General features: G+C 43.5%; 1 protein-coding gene across 1 annotated transcript in view; it reads left to right on the top strand.

The window, feature by feature from the left end:
• The window catches only part of CNIH3 (cornichon family AMPA receptor auxiliary protein 3), a gene marked incomplete at its 5' end in the record, with an annotated part of 266,502 nt that overhangs the window by 201,137 nt on the left and 45,670 nt on the right, over nt 1-19,695 (top strand). The window contains one exon of the mRNA XM_061159765.1: nt 7,334-7,381. Coding sequence (XP_061015748.1) covers nt 7,334-7,381 — 48 coding nt within the window. The remainder of the gene's footprint in view (nt 1-7,333; nt 7,382-19,695) is intronic.

A 19,695-nucleotide genomic window follows, 5' to 3' on the forward strand; every position in this document is an offset into this window, starting at 1 on the left:
TGACCACTGCTTCCACGTGCCTGGAGTGGATGTAGAAAGAAGGCTTGATGTGAGCAGGGGAAAAGGACCTCATGTCTGCAGAGTCGGGTGGGTGCTGGCTATCTGCTCCCTGGCTCAGTGCAGCCCACGTCCCAGAGCCAGGCATCAGCCAGGCCTGTACAGAGCCTTTTCCAGACTCTTCTGGACCAGAACTCAAAGGATGGTGCTCATAGTTCATGCCGGTCTGTCTCTCAGTCTGAGCTCAGTGACCCTGCATTGTGTTGAACTTCCCTCCAGGCCCTGGTTTCCAGGGCTAAGGCAAGTTTTTGTTTGAAGAGTTCTGTTGATAGTTTCAGTTAAAAGTTGTAGAGTGAAAAACAAAAACAAAAACAAAACAAAACAAAACAAAGTTGTAGAGTGAATGCCAGGATTTACTAGTGTGACTATACATATGTATATATATAGCATATATCCGTGTGAATATTAATCTGGAAGGCTTTAGTGACATCATTTAGTGACATAATTCTTTAGTGACAGGGACAAAGAGGTCTGTTCTTCTTAGCTGCAGGCCCCCTGAAGAGAGTTGTGTTCTTTGGGAGGTACTAAAAGACCCAGGGAATAGACTTTGGTACAGGGTTATTATTGGATTATTAGTTAACAGTTATTATTGTTAAATTTTGGGTGGGTTTTATTACATTCCAACAACACAAGAGAAGACTCTACACATGGACATCACCAGATGGCTTATACTGAAATCAGATTGATTATATTATTTGCAGCCAAAGATGGAGAAGCTCTATACAGTCAGTAAAAACACAGCTGACTGTGGCTCAGATCATGAACTCCTTATTGCCAAATTCAGACTTAAATTGAAGAAAGTAAGGAAACCCACTAGACCATTCAGGTATGACCTAAATCAAATCCCTTATGACTATACAGGGGAAGTGAGAAGTAGATTTAAGGGACTAGATCTGATAGACAGAGTGCCTGATGAACTATGGACGGAGGTTTGTGACATTGTACAGGAGACAGGAATCAAGACCATCCCCAAGAAAAAGAAATGCAAAAAAGCAAAATGGCTGTCTGAGGAGGCCTTAAAAATAACTGTGAAAAGAAGAGAAGCAAAAAGCAAAGGAGAAAACGAAAGATATACCCATTTGAATGCAGAGTTCCAAAGAATAGCAAGGAGAGATAAGAAAGCCTTCCTCAGCGATCAATGCAAAGAAATAGAGGAAAACAATAGAATGGGAAAGACTAGAGATCTCTTCAAGAAAATGAGAGAAACCAAGGGAACATTTCATGCAAAGATGGGCATAATAAAGAACAGAAATGGTATGGACCTAAGAGAAGCAGAAGATATTAGGAAGAGGTGGCAAGAGGACACAGAAGAACTATACAAAAAAGGTCTTCACGACCCAGATAATCACGATGGTGTGATCACTCACCTAGAGCCAGACATCCTGGAATGCAAAGTCAAATGGGCCTTAGGAAGCATCACTACGAACAAAGCTAGTGGAGGTGATAGAATTCCAGTTGAGCTATTTCAAATCCTAAAAGATGATGCTGTGAAAGCACCGTACTCAATATGCCAGCAAATTTGGAAAACTCAGCAGTGGCCACAGGACTGGAAAAGGTCAGTTTTCATTCCAATCCCAAAGAAAGGCAATGCAAAGAATCTTCAAACTACCACACAATTGCACTCATCTCACATGCTAGCAAAGTAATGCTCAAAATTCTCCAAGCCAGGCTTCAGTAGTATGTGAACCATGAACTTCCTGATGTTCAAACTGGATTTAGAAAAGGTAGAGGAACCAGAGATCAAATTGCCAACATCCGCTGGATCATCGAAAAAGCAAGAGAGTTCCAGAAAAGCATCTATTTCTGCTTTATTGACTATGCCAAAGCCTTTGGCTGTGTGCATCACAACAAACTGTCGAAAATTCTTCAAGAGATGGGAATACCAGGCCACCTTACCTGCCTACTGACAAATCTGTGTGCAGGTCAAGAAGCAATAGTTAGAACTGGACTTGGAACGGCAGACTGGTTCCAAATCGGGAAAGGAACATGTCAAAGCTGGATATTGTCACCCTGCTTATTTAACTTATATGTAGAGTATATCATGAGAAGTGCTGGACTGGATGAAGCAAAAGCTGGAATCACAAGATTCCAGATCACAAGCACAAGATTGCAGGGAGAAATATCAATAACTTCAGATATGCAGATGACACCACCCTTATGGCAGAAAGGAAAGAACTAAAGAGCCTCTTGATGAAAGTGAGAGAGTGAAAAAGTTGGCTTAAAAGTCAGCATTCAGAAAACTAAGATCATGACATCTGATCCCATCACTTCATGGCAAATAGACGGGGAAACAGTGGAAAAAGTGACAGACTTTACTCTTTTGGGCTCCAAAATCACTGCAGATGGTGACTGCAGCCATGATTAAAAGACGCTTGCTCTTTGGAAGAAAAGTTATGACCAAATTTAGTATATTAAAAAGCAGAGACATTACTTTGCCAACAAAGTTCCGTCTAGTCAAAGCTATGGTTTCTCCAGTAGTCATGTATGGATGTGAGAGCTGGACTATAACGCTGAGCACCGAGGAATTGATGCTTTTGAACTGTGGTGTTGGAGAAGACTCTTGAGAGTCCCTTGGGCTGCAAGGAGAGCCAACCAGTCCATCCTAAAGGAAATCAGTCCTGAATGTTCATTGGACAGACTGATGCTGAAGCTGAAGCTGAAACTCGAATACTTTGGCCACCTGATGTGAAGAACTCACTCATTTGAAAAGACCCTGATGCTGGGAGGGATTGGGGGCAGGAGGAGAAGGGGACGACAGAGGATGAGATGGTTGGATGGCATCACCGACTCGATGGACATGAGTTTGAGTAAACTCCGGGAGCTGGTGATGGACAGGGAGGCCTGGTGTGCTGCAGTCCATAGGGTTGCAGATTCTGACATGACTGAGCAACTGAACTGAACTGAACCGAAGAAACTATATATATATATATATATATATATATATATATATATATATATATATATACACATATATCCAATGGTGATTTAGTCGCTAAGTCATATCCAACTCTTGAGACCCCATGGACTGTGGCCCACCAGGCTCGTCTGTCCATGGGATTCTCCAGGCAAGAATACCAGAGTAGGTTGCCATTTCCTTCTCCAAGGATTATTCCTGTGTCTCCTACATTGCAGGCAGATTCTTTACCACTGAGCCAGGGAAGCCCTGTATAGAGACACACACACACATATATATAAAACCCATAATTCTCATAACTCTGTGAGGCAGGTATCATTTGCCCAATTTAGACTCTTAACCAAGGAGCAGTGAAGTCAGAATTGGAACCCAGGTCTGCTTGTGTTCTTACCACTTACTCTATGTTGTAGAAAAAGAGATAGATATGATTCTTTAAATACCTGTTTTTATAATCTTTTGATTCTGTGAAACAGACCCTACCCTTTCCAAGTCAACAGTGTGAAGCAGAGTTTTGTGGTAAATTGGAAGAATCCTTAAGATCTGCTTTAAAACTTACCCTGTCTTGTGAAACTTGTCATTATTTAAAATTCATTTTGTTTCCATCTTCCAGCCTCACCACCCCCCAGGGGTAACTTGGCTCCTCCAGGCCTGAAAGGGTTGCACCCTGGGCCTCCTTTCATTCTGGATGTTTTTGTGTTTGGCACCAACATCACACACCTGGCCCGTCAACATCGACCAGGTGCGTGGAGCCGCTCTAGGCTTAGAGGGTGCTTCTGTTTGGAATGTCAGGGAGTCAAGAGCCTATTTTGCTTCCTCCTGGTGGCTTGGGCTCAAATTAGGAAGTGGCTCACTTAGAATACCCAGAGTTTCTTGTGTCCTGCCCCTCAAATCCATCATGTGAATTCAACATCAGGGTGCAAGAGAGTTGGTGAAACCATGAGACAGGTTCGCGATGCCCATTTCCATCTTACCTTGGCAGTTTCCTTAGTTTGGGCAGAACAAAGAAAATTAGGACCAGTGTATGTCCAACGGGAAGCTTCTGCACAAGGTCAGTGCCAGGACAGGACCTGCACAAGGACAGAATGCTCAATAACTGTTTGTTGCTGAACGAATGAATGACTGTCGAAGGGCGAGGTTGCATAGCAGAGAAGCTGAACCTCAACTCTTTATTCCTACTATGAAAGCCACATTTGTTCACAGATATAGAAAACAAATTTATGCTTACCAGGGGTGGGGAAGAGGGGGGATAAACTGGGAGGCTGGGATTGACATATACACACTGCTATGTATAAAATAGGCTTCCCTGATGGCTCAGTTGGTAAAGAATCTGCCTGAAATGCAGGAGACCCCAGTTCGATTCCTGGTTTGCTAAGATCCCCTGGAGAAAGGAAAGGCTACCCATTCCAGTATTCTGGCCTGGAGAATTCCATGGACTATATAGTCCATGGGGTCACAAAGAGTCGGACATGACTGAGCAACTTTCATGTTCATATATAAACGATAATTATTAAGGACCTACTGTATAGCACAGGGGACTCAATATTTGTAGTAATGTGGGAAAAGAATCTTAAAAAGACTGGATATATGTATGTATATAACCGATTCCCTTTATTGTACACCTGAAGCTAACATAGCATTGTAAGTCAACTATACTCCAATAAAAGTTTAAAAAAATAAAGCCATACATCTAATCAGTTAATGAATTAATTAAGGAGTCTGGGCCCCAAAGGCCAGACATCTTATAGACAGAGTAAAGCCCTTAGCTTTGTAAAGGACTCCTGTTTGATATTTTTTAAAGCCCTAATGGAAGAGCATTAGGCACATTCCCCCTGGATTTTATGATGTTACTCCCCGGCAGGAACTTAAACTTTAGATGCCTCATTTAACTCATCCTTAAGCTCTCTGGGCCCCCGTGGAGTCTCTGCAGCAGCGTCTCGGGCTCAGGTGGCTTGACAAACTGCTTCACTGGTTGCTAATTGTAGTCCTGGACAAATGTGTGTTACAAACAGTTGCTGATTGGTGTGGAGTATTTATAAATGAACATGCATGAGGTCCACTGGTTCTTTAGATTTACGCTCTAAATACTGTTGGACCCTTTGGTTCACCACCAGCCCCTGCTTCCAGCCAGTGGGAAGAGGAGGAATGGTTTGTTTTTACTCTTGGTTTCTCATGGTAACCCTTCCCCTTTCCTTTTATCAGTGGGACATTTAATATCACTGTAAAGTAAGGAGAAATGTCCTTCAGAGGGTATGGCTTGCTGGAGAAAGAGCTAGCGTGTTTCCTGAACCCCTCTCTTTCATCCTTGGAATCTCACGTCTTTTCACACATTCTCCATTTAGGCAGCCTTGATACCCAGCTGTGTGTGTGTGTGTACGTTTGCTTGTACACGTGCAAGTACACACGTGTGTTGAGGAGGATGTGGTCTGTCTTCCTAGCCACGTGGACGCTAATATGTGCTGATGTGGGCTCTTTCCTCTGGGCTTAACGGATGCACAGGAATTGCTATATTTGTGATTTAATTAGAGAAATTGAAGTGGCCCAGCCACCTGTCTTCTTGCGATCCAGGAGGAGCCTCATTATCATCATGTCTGCCACAACCAAATTGCCTTGGTAATGAAGCACCGGGAGATGCCACAGCTGTGTTCAGGGTGGCCTCAGAGATCACAGAAGTCACTGCGGGAAAGGGGAGTCAACATTCAGTGTGTGAGCCAAGCATCATCACCTGCCCACCCCTGGGGCATTTTTCCATGGCAGTGAGCCAAACTCCAGAGATGGCCGTCTTGAAAAATTCTTAGCCTGGGGGCACTGCTGGTGTCTAATTGAGTGGGAAGATTGCTTCCTCTAAATACAGTCACTTTAGAAAAATAAAGTCAAGGGCAGAGAGCTTCCCCACCTTACACACTAATCAGGCACATATGCTCTTCGAGACTTGAATGGGAAGCCCTCCAGGGGGCCTGACTCCAGGCTTCAGGACATTCATGAGCACGTGGTCCCTGTTCTTTAGTTTGACTGTCTCACAGAGACACGGAGGTTGTAGGAAAAATAAATAAAGAAACCTGTGCTGCACTGAAAAGAAAGCTGAACCCATGCTGTTTGCTGGGGAAGTTGGGTTAAGAGCAAATAACTGTGACAAGGTAGATAGAGAAAAGTTTGAAACTCTTATTTCTTTCAGTTTTATTAAGATATAATGGACATATAGCAGTATATTTGGTTTCAGGTGTATGGCATGATGACTTGCATATGTTGCAAAATAATTGGTTAACATTGCAAAATAAATGGTTAGCATCCATCATGTCATATAGATGTGAAAGAAAAATATTTTCCTTGTGATGATTTTTGGGATTTATTCACTTAGCAACTTTCAAGTATGCCATATAGCATGTTAGCTATAGTTATTATGTTATACTTTACATCCTATTATTTGTCTTATAACTGGAAGATTTTGACTTCTGACCGCCTCATCAAATTCCCTCTCTACCTCTGGTAACTCATATCTGATCTCTTTTTTCTATGAATTTGTCTTGTTGTTCTTATTGTTTTGTTTTTAGATTATGCATATAAATGAGATCATACAGTATTTGTCTTTCTCTGATATTTCATTTAGCATAATGCCCTTGAGGTCTGTCACCAATGGCAAGGTTTCCTTTTTATGACTGAGTAATATCCCATTATTCATGTGTATACCACAACTGCTTTATCCATTCATCTGTCAATGGACACTTAGGTTATTTCTATGTCTTGGCTACTCTAAAAAAGCTGTTATGAACATAATGGTGCAGATATTTCTTCAACATAGTAATTTTGTTTCCTTTGGATATATCCAGAAGTGGAATGCTAGATCATGTAGCACTTCTATTTTTAATTTTTTCAGGAACCTCCATACTGTTTCCCATAGTGACTGTACTAGTTTACACTCCCACCAACAGTGTAGGAGGGTTCATTTTTTTCCCCCACAGCCTCACCAACACTTGGTATCACTTGTCTTTTTGATGCTAGTCATTCTAACAGATGTGAGGTGATATCTCATTTTGGTTTTAATTTGGATTTTCCTGGTGATTAGTGAGATTGAGCACCTTTTCATGTGCCTGGTGGCCATCTGTATGTCTTTGGAAAACTGTCTATTCAGATCCTCTGCCCATTTTTAATTGGTTTATTTGTGTTTTGTTTTTGTTGTTGTTGTTGTTCTTGAGTTGTATGAGCTGAAATTCTTCTTAGCAAAAGGTCAGAGCTTGAAGGTCATGGCTGGGAGGGGTGTGTGGTGGACTCTGCCTCCTCCACTAGGGGCTGAATGTAGCGTTTCTCCTGTTTTTCCAGCAGAAGACCTAACCTCCCCTCTCTTTTCTTTCTTGTGCCTCCTGATAGAGGGAGCGGCTGAGGAACATTGAGCGAATATGCTTCCTTCTGCGAAAGGTCAGTGCAAGTGCCCCATGCCAAAAGGGTGGATGGTCACATGGTCATGGGTGGTTACACAGTGAAAGGGACTGGTAAGGCTGAATGCCTGCTTCGGTCCCTGTCTCCCCACAAAGGCAAATGATGGTGGGGGAGAAGGGGGTGGGAACAAGTGATCAGTTCTTTGGAAACCTCCAGAGACAAGAGGCACTAATTAAAAGGGGTGGCCATCAATCAAAGTGTCAGGACAGCACTGGGTATTTGCAAGTGCCCTCTGGTTGGATTTTGAGGTTCTTTATCTTTGCTTGATGATGAATGGCCTTTACAGCTGATAACTGCTTCACAGCTTTTGTTCCTGTCTGATGCTGAGCTCAGAAATGCTCCCGCCTGGCTCAGCCAAGTTTTTAACTGGTTGTTGGGTTTCATTTGAGGTTTCAACCTGCCACTCAGCTTTGCAGTTTGATTGACAGCGTCATCAGGAGTGTTGGAGGGGTGGGATGGGAGATGTTATTAAAGGGGGAGCCAGGCATTCAGAGAGTTTCTCTGAATGAATGATCAGTAGGTCACAGCTGCCCTCAGTGCATTCAGAAAGCACACGTGTGCACGCATATTCATATATGCATGTACGGCTTAAGCTTAGTATTTAGCAGGGCTCTATGATGTAGCTGGAAGACCCCTGTGACAGAGAGATCAGTCTGCCACTCTCCAGTAAGGAAAGCATGTACTTTTTGTAGTGAAGTGTGGAGAACAGCAACTTGCATGTAAAACTTGCATGTCCATTACCTTGAGCCAAGGGACATCCCTGGTCTCTATTCAGAGTGGGTGGGGTACAGGCTGTAGGAAAGCCACCTGTCCACCCAAAAGGAGTTTTTGAGCCTTATGTGAATAGGAGAGGAACCAAATGCCATGCCAACATTGATGGAAGGGAAACAATTTTGCAAGCTTTTGATTTTTTCCCCTATATTTCAATAATGACACCTTTCGTTGGGAGAGAGAGCTTAATCAAGAAGGCAGTTATTTTTCTAGCTAATTACTCGTCCTTTACCATTTTTCAAGAAACTCAGTATGTCAGGGTTCCACATCTGCTATGACACAGCAGGGAAGTAAGCTCAGATAATGAAAATACTAGTGATCCAAGGAATAAAGAATGATTAAGAAAATAACATATGACATTTGGTGTTAAGGGGCTTCCCCGATGGCTCAGTGGGTAAAGAATCCACCTGCCAATGCAGGAGACATAGGAGATGTGGATTTGATCCCTGGCTTGGGAAGATCCCCTGGAGGAGGAAATGACAACCCACTCCAGTACTCTTGCCTAAAACATCCCATGGACAGAGGAGCCTGGTGGGCTACAGTCCAAAGGGTCCAAAGAGTTGGACATGACTGAGCACACATGCATGCATTTGGCTTTAAGAGTGAGTCATGAATTTGTAGATTATTTGCCCAGAGAATGACTCAGACACCAGTAATCCTCTCCATGTGTCAATACCGTAGTCTCCAGTTTAAGACTGATACCCAAGGTCTTTCAACTCCAAGTTGCCCACGCCCACCCATTTAAAATATACCATCCTGAATTCTCTGGCAGAGCAGTAACCTCCATCAGTCACATTTGAGCCTTGCTCACTTTTCTGTGTTGCTTGACCATTGACTCTAGCCAGACAGCAGGCAATAGCCTGTGGCTGCCTCTGCCAAGGTCCTGTCTTACAGCTCTGTGCTCTCCAGTCAATCATTACTCACCTATTTCATGCATGGTTGGTTGTATCTGTTAATCCCATACACCTAACTTGTCCTTCTCCTTCCTCTCTCCTTGGGAAACCATACATTTGTTTTCCATGTTTGTGAATCTGTCTCTGTTTTGTATATAGATTCATTTGTCTTATTTTTTAGATTCTACGTAGAAGCTGTATCATATAGTATTTTTCTTTCTCTGTCTGACTTACTCAACTAAAGTATATTTTCTAGGTCTATCCATGTTACTGCAAATGGCAATATTTCATTTTTTATGACCACTTAATATTCCATTGTATACATATATATATATATATATATAGCGTGTCTTCCTAAGCCAGTTGTTTATTGATCAGCACTTAGGTTGCCTCCATGTCTTGGCTATTATAAATAGTGCTGTGAACATTAGGGTACCTGTATCATTTTGAATTAGAGTTTTCATTTTTCTTGGTTATATACCTAGGAGTTGGGTTGCTGGATCATATGGTAGCTCTATTTTTAGTTTTTTTAAGGACTCTCCATACTGTTTTCCATTGTGGCTGAGCCAATTTACATATTCCCACCAGCAGTGTAGGAAGATTCCCTTTTCTCCCTTTTTACCATCTCCAGCATTTATTATTTATAGACTTTTTAATGACAACCTTTCTAACAGGTATGTGGTGATAACTCATTGTGGCTTTTTTTAGAGAAATTAATTGTATTTAAAAATATTTTATATTGGCATATAATTGATTTGGGGGGCTTCACAGGTAGCTCAGTGGTAAAGAATCCACCTGCCAGTGCAGAAGATGCAGGAGATGTGGGTTCAGTCCTTGAGTTGGAAAGATTCCTGGAGGAGGAAATGGCAATCTACTCCAGTATTCTTGCCTGGGAAATCCCATGGACAGAGGAGCCTGGTGGGCTACAGTCCACAGGGTCACAGTCAGGCACGACTGAGCAGGCATGCTTAGTAAATAGCTGATTTATAATGTTGTATTAGTTTCAGGTGTACAACAGAGTGATTCAGTTATATATACATATACATATATCTGTTCTTTTTCAAGCTATTTTCCCATATAGATTATTACAGAATATTGAGTAGAGTTCCCTGTGCTATCTAGTAGGCCCTTGTTGGTTATCTATTTTAAATAGATATATTTAAATATGAAATAGATATATTTAAATATAAAATATATATATTTAAATATAAAATATATCTATCTTTAAAAAGATATATTTGTGATGTATATATGTTAATCCCAAGCTCCTAATTTATTCCTCTCCCCTTTCCCCTTTGGTAACCATAAATTTGTTTTCTAAGTCTGTTTTCTGAGACTTAGAAAGTTCATTTGTATCATTTTTTTTAGATTCCACATATAAATTATATCATATGAAATTTGTCTTTCTCTCTCTGACTTACTTCACTTAGTATGATAATCTCTAGGTCCATCCATCTTGCTGCAAATAATATTATTTCATTCTTTTTAATGGCTGAGTAATATTCCATTGTGCACATGCACACACAGACACACACATCTTTGTATATCCATTCCTCTGTCAGTGACCATTTAGGCTGTTTCCATGTCTTGCTTATTGTAAATCGTGCTGCAGCGAGCATTGGGGTGCATGTATCTTTTCAAATTATGGTTTTCTCCAGAGATAAGCCCAGGGGTGGGATTGCTGGATTATATGGTAGCTCTATTTTTAGTTTTTTAAGGAACTTCCTTACTGTTCTCCATAGTGACTATACGAATTACATTCCCACCAAACAGGGCAGGAAAGTTCGCTTTTTGATGATGGTTATTCTGACAGATGCAAGGTGATACCTCATTGTGTCTTTGATTGCATTTCTTTAATAATTGGAGATGTTGAACATTTTTTCATGTGCCTGTTGGCTATCTGTATGTCTTGTTTGGAAGAATGTCTATTTAGGTCTTCTGCCCATTTTTAAACTTTTCTTTTTTTTTTGCTACTGCATAGTGTGAGCTGTTTGTATATTCTGGACATTAATTCCTTGTTGGTTGTATCATTTGCCCATATTTCCTCCCATTCCATAGGTCATCTTTTCATTTTGTTGCTGGTTTCCTTTGCTGTGCAAAAGCTCTGAAACTTGTTTAGATCCCGTAATAGTCTTTTCATTTCTACATTTCAACAGTGTCCATGACAGAGCACAAAACTTAAATCTTACCACATTTGCTACTTACATCAGGTTTGTATTTTAAAATCGAATTTAACTCTTTATTGTATTCATTATTGACACAGAAGGTCTCTAAGCTCCAGGTTGTATCCCATTCCTTTCCTCTGTGTTTCTGTCCCTCCCCTCTTTGTAGTCTATATTTTAACCTTACGAATAAATTCTCTCTGCCTGTTCTGTTTCCTTCCACTGGCCACATGATGTAGGGCGGTGGCAAAGTGTGCAGGCTTCTGGTACTTCCCGCCTGTGCCCAGATTCTCTGTGTCACCCTCAGTGTGACTCTGAAGTGGGGGTGCTAAGTTCATCACCCTCCTCGTGGAGTTGTGAGAACTAAATGAGATGATACATGTGCATCTAGCTCATAAATACTCAGCATGTACTAAATGTTACTCTGATTATCCTGACCCTCAGCTGCTGCCTAAAACTTCTTATAACATCCCCAAGCATACCCATGGTGCTGAAGTAACCCTGGACTGGCCACAGCCCCTCACAATTTTGTGGGGGTGAGGTCATTTGACATTTAAGCAGAGTCACGGGGCAAGAAGGCCTGCCTCCTCCCTCCTGGCTAGTTCTGAATGGGTTTCTAAGTTCAGATTCCCCAGCTGTGAGCATGTGCTGGAGGAGGCGGGGAGGATGAATGGGTTTCTTTAGCACCACCACCTTCTGGGAACTGTACCTTCCAAGAAATTTCTTGGAACTCGTCTCCTAAGTACCCCGGAATGTGATGCATCTCAGCAGTTGATTGTTGTTAAACCACCTCCTCAGCTTTCTTGGGAGAAAGGAAGGAATTTTCAGAGTGGATCCATTTTTAGCTCTATAATTATCAGAAAATGTGTTCTTTGGGTAATTGTCTGAACTGCAGGATTCTTGTGTCAATTTGTGCTTATGATTCATTTTTTCCACTTGCCATCCCCACCAGGCGTGCTGTTGCTCTGAGGGTCACAGTCAAGTGTAGAGAGCCGGGCGGAGTACGGAGAGCAGAGATTGGTTAGACGGCCGTTCTCAGGAAGGGTTCTCGTGTGAAGGAGATTGACTAGGGGCCTCCTGTTGCATCTCCAAGTTCAGGGACTGGTTAGAGGAAATGAGCTTAAGTGAGAGCCTGAGAGTGGCATAGAATAAAGAGAAACTTCGTTCATAAGCAGCTGTCATCTAACCTTGGGTTTGTTCATCTCAGGGACTAAGAAAAGTTCACCTCCCTCAGGTGAAGTTAGCCTGATGTCTGAGATGGTTTTGAGTTAGACTGAACCTGCCTGAGAGGCTTTGGGATGTCGCTTTGGTTTGACAAACCTTTGATACTCCATTTCACACCCCTGATTTCCCCAAGACTGTGTCTAGTCTCTGTGCAGGTTTTCTGGCTGTGGTGGATGTGAAAATCTCTCATGGATGGGTAATTTTACTTTTTCCGTTGGGCAGTCTCAGTAGGATGTGAAAAAAGAGGATGAGGGGTGGGGGTTGGGGGTGGGTGGGGGTGTTGAGTTCATTGGGGAGGTATAACCAGTTTGGTGCAGGGGGCCAGGTGCTCCAAGTTTAATTCTGGAAAGAACAAGGTGGTGGTAAGGCCACACGTGTAACAACTGATGACCACTTAGGCCGCTCCCTGTTCCATGCTTGTCAGAACCACACCTCTGTCTTAGGGAGGACATCATGGTGTGACCTGAAGCTGAATGGTGTGAACCTGGATTCACTGCAGAAATTCTTCCATGTAGTTCTGAATGCAGGGTCTGGAGGAGTTGGGAAATTAATATGACACTTCTGTAGTCCAAGGTCAGTTTGTTAAGTAGGAAGATTCCATTATTGTTCCAAATTCTTTATCCTCCCTTATCAAGTCTGGCTATATAATTTGCAGGGCCCAGTGAAAAATGAAAATTCGGGGCTCCATGACAAAAATTTATTAGTGATCTTACGCAGCTGACAGCAGAGCATTCAGCCAAAGGTGGGGCCCTCCTGAGTGTAGGGCCCAGGTGTGTCTGCATGAGCGGCACGTCCCTGAAGCTGGCCCTGCCTGTGTCCATGACCTTTGCATATGATTTTTCAGTTCTTCCTGCTGGAAGCAGAGTAGATTTCCCCTCCCTGCTGATGTAGGTTTCAGCCATGTGACGGGATGTGTCCTCTGGAATGAGGGAGGACTTGTGAATATGTACTGAGACATTAAGAGTAACTGGACATTTATTCTTCCTTGCTTGCACCCTCTAACATCACCAAGGCCCACCCACTGGTGCAAGGAGCATGGGAGGCATGAGATACAGACCTGAGCCTACCTGTAGCCCAGAGCCAAACCCACTAGGTGACGTGACACCCAGTCAACCTCTAGATGCATGAACAAATATAAATGTTGTTTTAAGTCACTGAATTTTGGAGTGATTTGTTATGCAGTATTATTATGGCAATAGTTAGCTGATACTTATATGCTTATAAGCATCTCCCATTTTTATAAGGTGGGGGAGGAATCTTTTTATTTTTTAAGAGATTTCCTTCTGTGGCAGAGATCAGCCATTTGCTGACTCTACAAATTTATAAATAGACACTTTAAAATTCTGTCCCAATTTCTTTGACCTAAGAGGAGACTACTAAGTGCATTTATATACCAGAACTTGGAGAAGGACTCATGTCACTTTGGAGCACAAAATTTGTTATGCATTAACTGTGGAAGAATGGCAAAGATGATGCCTTTTCTGCAGTCACTGGCACTCCCTGCCACAAGGGATTGGCTTGATTTCTAGTCTTTTTAGCTGTTAATGTATTTCTTCCTGCAGGGCTCTGGAGGGAATGGTGTATTTTCATGGAGAGACATACTATTGAGAAAAGAGATGCAGAAACTCAGAGGCAGTTGTGTGGAATGCCTTGGAGAGACCATCCTTGGCTCAAAAGTTTTCCAGATGAGAATTCTCTGTGGCTTAGGGAATGTCCAAAGTGTGACAATATTGCTTACCTTTCTTGAATGGCTACTGTGTGCCTTTAAAAGGATTGACTCTTTTAATCCTCACAATTCTATGAAGTAGCCCCGATTAATAGCCCCAGTTAACAGGTGAGGAAATCAGGCTTAGAGAGTTTCAATACATGTATCCTGAAGTGTCCTAGGTCATAAGTTGGTAGAACTGGGATTTGAAGGCAAGTCTGTTTGAACACAGTCCACAGTTTCAATCTCCACATTAAAGGAGGAATTGTCAGTTCTCTTTGAAACACACTCCGTAAGGACCACCACTACAGCAATATTGCTCAGCTATTTTAAAGGGAAGATATAAATACCAAAGCTCCAGAGGGCCTCAGGGACCCTATCATATGCTTAGCTCACTGTGATGGGGCCAAGCAGATCTCTTTAAGACTCTTTTCTAATTCTATTTAATTTCTTGGTGGGATCGTTCACCCCTGGAGGGAATGTTTGAAGAAAAGTAAAAATATCCTGGAACAGAACTTGCAACTAGTTCAGAAACTGTGTCTCATGTATAATTTATTTTCAGATGCCTTCTGTGGCAGACTCCTTGTTAGTCAAAGGGAAACGGGGGACATTTGACTCGCTGTGTAGATAGTGGTGCTGTCACAGGGCTGCTGAACCAGAAGCTGGAGGAAGAGCTCTGTCCTCATTCCACTCTACTCCCAAGGCCGTAGCCAGAGAAACCAAGGACTTCACGACAGCTGCCTCACACACTATTGTTGTTCAGTTGCTAAGTTGTGTCCGCCTCTTTGCAACCTCATCAACTGCAGCACACCAGGCTTCCCACATGGGCCCTGGCTTCTCACTCTAGTCTGGGGGAGCTGGTTGGCCCTATCCTTGTTAGGTCTCCATTGCCATGATGATAGCTGCTCATGTCAACCATGATTTATATTTCTTGTAAATCGTTGAGTGATCTGGTAATTCCATTGATCTTGGCTGGGCTTGTGGGGAGAAGACGGTGTTCTTCTGGTCTTGGCTGGGCCTCGTTCATATATCTGCCTGCAGTCAGCAGGCTATGAGCTAATCTAGGATGCCCTCAGCTGGGGTGGGCCATCTCATTTTCCAGAGACTATTCCAGACTTATTCTTGTGGTGTCATAGAGAAGCAAGAGAAGTGGAAATGCACAAACATTTTTTCAAGCTTTGGTTTTCATCAAATCTTGTGCTTAGTCGTGTTTAATTCTTTTGACTGAATGGACTACAGTCTGCTAGTCTCCTCTGTCCATGGGATTCTCCAGGCAAGAACACTGGAGCAGGTTGCCATTTCCTCCTGCAGGGGATCTTCCCGATCCAGGGATTGAACCCATGTTTCCTGTGTCTCCTGCGTTGGCAGGTGGATTCTTTACCACTGAGCCACCTGGGAAGCCCGCGTCAAATCTTCTAGTGTCTTACTATTGGCTAAAGCAAGTCACATGGCCAAGCCCAGGGTCACAGAGGAAGGGACTACAGAGTTCCCAGGCAATGGGCATGGATACAGGAAGGCCATTAATTGGTGCCATGACAGTGAAAAGTGTTAGTCGCTCATGTGGAACTCGTTGTAACCTTATGGACCGTAGCTCGCCAGGCTCCTCTGTCCATGGAATTCTCCAATAGCCATTCCCTTCTCAGGGGATCTTACCAACTCAGGGGTGGGACCTGGATCTGTCACATTGCAGGCAGATTCTTTACTGTCTGAGCCACCAGGGAAGCCCAATTGGTGCCAAAAATGCCATCACATCCCTGCTACTTAAGTTTATCTTATAAGCTGGAAGTTTGTACTTTTTGGATCACTTTTATCAAATTCACTCTCACTCTTCTGATAATAAAAAATCTGATCTCTTTTTATTAGTTTTTTGTTGTTGTTACTGTTTTGTTTTTAGGTTACACATGAAAATGAGATAATACAGTATTTATCTTTCTCTGTTTGACTTATTTCACGTAGCACAATGCCCTCAAGTTCCATCATGTTGTCACAAGTGGCAGAATGTCCTTCTTTTTGTGGTTGAATAACTGGGGTGTTGGAGAAGACTCTTAAGAGTCCCTTGGACCGCAAGGAGATCCAACCAGTCCATCCTAAAGGAGATCAGTCCTGGGTGTTCACTGGAAGGACTGATGTTGAAGCTGAAACTCCAATACTTTGGCCAGCTTGTATGAAGAGCTGACTCATTTGAAAAGACCCTGATGCTGGGAAAGATTGAGGGCAGGAGGAGAAGGGGACGACAGAAGATGAGAAGGTTGGATGGCATCAGCAACTCAATGGACTTGAGTTTGGGTAAACTCCGGGAGTTGGTGATGGACAGGGAAGCCTGGTGTGCTGCGATTCAGGGGGTCACAAAGAGTCGGACATGACTGAGCGACTAAACATATAAACATATTTACTGCAACTGCTTTATCTGTTCATTTGCAGGTGAACATTTTGGTTGTTTCCATGTCTTGGCTGTTGTTAAGAATGCTGCTGTGAACATGAGGGGGCAGGTATCTCTTCAACATAGTGTTTTTATTTCTTTTTGGATACATACCCAGAAGTGGAATTGCTGGAGCTCACTCATGTGATAGCTGCATTTTTAACTTTTTGAGGAGCCTCCATACTGTTTTTCATTGTGGATGCACCAATTGACAATCCCACCAACAGTGCAAAAGGGTTCCCTTTTCTCCACATCCTCTCTAACATTTGCTATCTCATCTTTTTTGATGCTAGTAATTCTAACAGGAGTAAAGTGATATCTTATCCCTTCCCTCCAGAAATATGGTAGATTGATGGCAAGGTCACCTATCTCACAGGTCTGGTTCCAGAGCTCATGTTTACTTCCTTTCCATCTTCCTGTCTTGGTCTATAGGAGCTGGTAACATTGCTCACCTTTTATAGAGCTTCTGTTGACCCTAGGAATCAGTCTCTATGAGTCACTCACCAAGAATGACCATCACTTAGTTTCCCCTGTAGTCTCCATGGACCACGTAGACCAGAAAAAAGAGGCCAGTCAACTTACTGAATTCGTTAGCAAAGCAGATTCTCAAAGGCTGACCTAAGCAGACTTATGGATTCTCAGTAGTTCTGCTATGAGAAGTCACAAGTCATTGACTGTACTGACAGAAGTCATTTGGTTTTCTGCCACACCTTCTCCTTTCTTTAATATACAATGAAACTCCAGGTACTGTAGGATGTGATGGAAGCAGGAAAGCATATTGGTTTATGGGTCTGACTATAAATAAAAGATGCAAGGGAGCCCGCTCTGTCTGAGGGGAGCTCGACTTGGCTGAGGGTGGGGTGGAAGAGGACACTGCCTTACAGAGGTGTCTGGGGACCCAGGCTCCTTCTGCCTTCTGAGCTCTGCCATCATTAGGGCATTTTCTTGTCCATGTGGGCATCACACCATGGTGCTATTTCAAGCAGCAGGGTGGAGGGGTAACAGGAAAAGGGCCGCTTCCGTGAAGGACATGACCTGGAAGCTGTGTACATCACTTCCACTGAATTCATCAGCCAGATCGTAGGCAAATGGCTATATCTGGTCTTTTCTGGGGGGCCTATATGCTTAGCTCCAGATCAGGGATTTTATTTCAGAGAGCAGGGGGAGTGGACGCTAGAGGACAGCTGCCTTGGTCTCTGGGAGAAATTCAGTCAGCAGAGTGGCCAGTGCAGGGCACCCAGCCACTGTCAGGCACCCTGGAACTCCAAGGGCAGTGTGAGGTGGGCAGTGGGGATGGGGGCAGAGAGGCTCAGCATTAGAGGCTGAGGTGATTGGTGGTACCTGGAGGAGCCTGGACATGGTGGGGGTAGAGAAAGGAGCCAGGAAGTCCTGGGTATTGGCCTGGATGAGCTCCAGTGAGAGCAATCTGAATTTCTTCATTCATTCAAGCAGAATTCATTTAGACCTGCTGCGTACGGAGTCTTGTGTTATGTGTTGACAATTGGTGTGTGTGTGTGTGTGTGTGTGTGTGTGTGTGTGTGTATCTGTGAGATGTGTCAGTTGTGAAGACATCAGTCCAGCTAAAAGAAGTCTCATTCTTTTCTCTGATTTCCTGCCTGAGTCTGAAACCTCTGATCTCACAATGCCTCGCATTACAGTCACTCATACACCTTATCTTCCACAGTTGATTCTTGAAGGCAGGGATCATGTCCTCCTAATTTTTGTGTCTGCTGTGTTGCCTAGCATGGTGTCTGATTCATGTTAATTAGCTAAATGGATTAGTGAGCATGAGCCCAGCAACCACACAATGGCTTGGATTATTATTTTCTTAATGTATGCAGTAGAATTAGCACTACTGAGCATGGGATTAAGGCAAGCGAAGGAGACCAAAGAAAGGTCTGTGGCAGGTGTGACGGGCTTTGTCTTGTCAGAGCATCCCTCGCTTGCCAGGCAGTCCACTGAGCACGAGAATGGATGTTTTGGCCAAAAAGTTTGTTCAGGTTTTTCCATTATAGTGGCTAGAAAACCCAAACAAACTTATTGGCCAAGCAGACGATTAGCAGGCTGGTTCTCAGCCTTGGCTGCACACTGGAATCACCTGGGGAGCTTGAAAAGTACTGTTCCCGGATCCCACCCCCAGCGTTTCTGTTTCAGTGTTCCGGAATGCAGCCTGGGCATTGGCAGGGGTGGAGGGGGTGTTGGAAAAGCTCCCTGGGTGATTCTAATGTGTAGCGAGGCTGCAAATCACTGAGTTGAAGGGTAGGCCAGGCTTCGGCAATGCAGGTGAGGAGGCATTTTCTCTTGCTCAGTCCCCCAGAGTATGATTTAGAGAGCCGTAATTTTCTAAATGGTACCAGAGTAAAAGCAATAATTTACCAGCGGGTGCCCAGGTGGACTAAAGGAGTGAGGGCCTAACTTCCTGCTTCCTGGGAGATGCTCAACCCAGCAGGAGACGCCTTGCAAGTAACGGGCAGACAACTTGTTTTTCTCCGTGGGAGCTTGGCTTCTAGCTGCTGCCTTTTCCAAAATGCGATAAGTGAAAATTCTGGTTTTCAACCCCCGAAATGCTCACCCTTCCAGATACTCATTCTTGCCCTTTCCAAACTGCTGAAAAAGCAAGAAACATTTCTGGGTCATGTTTCTGGGCCACAAAATGTGCCGGTATCACCGAATCCTAGTGGTCCCTGATTCCCTGTGGTGCTGTCCAGTCTCTGTCTCGCCCTGTAGTTAGAACCGGGTACCAGCCTCCGCCCAGGCAGGGCCCACAGGGAGAGCCCTGAAACTCAGAAGAGAACTGCTCTGGGCTCCCCGGCTTGTGCTGAATTGATTCCCATGCTCCAGATGCATCTGCTCCCTGCGGAATAGCTGTATTGCTGCATTATCATGCTGGCTCCATTTGCAACTTCTATGGGATTTGTTATTCTTTAAGAGATTTGGGGCATTGGGCCTCCTCCAGCACAATTTCACTGACTCTGATTCCTAAGCTGTCTCTACGGCACAAACAATTACAAAACACATGGGGTTTTGTTTCATTAGGATAAGACCAGCCAATAGACAAGAAAATGCACTGAATACGTTGAATGTGCTATACAAATGCAAAGTGCCATTATTACAAAGGG

This window comes from Dama dama, chromosome 14 (assembly GCF_033118175.1).
Source record: "Dama dama isolate Ldn47 chromosome 14, ASM3311817v1, whole genome shotgun sequence".
In the NCBI taxonomy this organism is placed as follows: domain Eukaryota; kingdom Metazoa; phylum Chordata; class Mammalia; order Artiodactyla; family Cervidae; genus Dama; species Dama dama.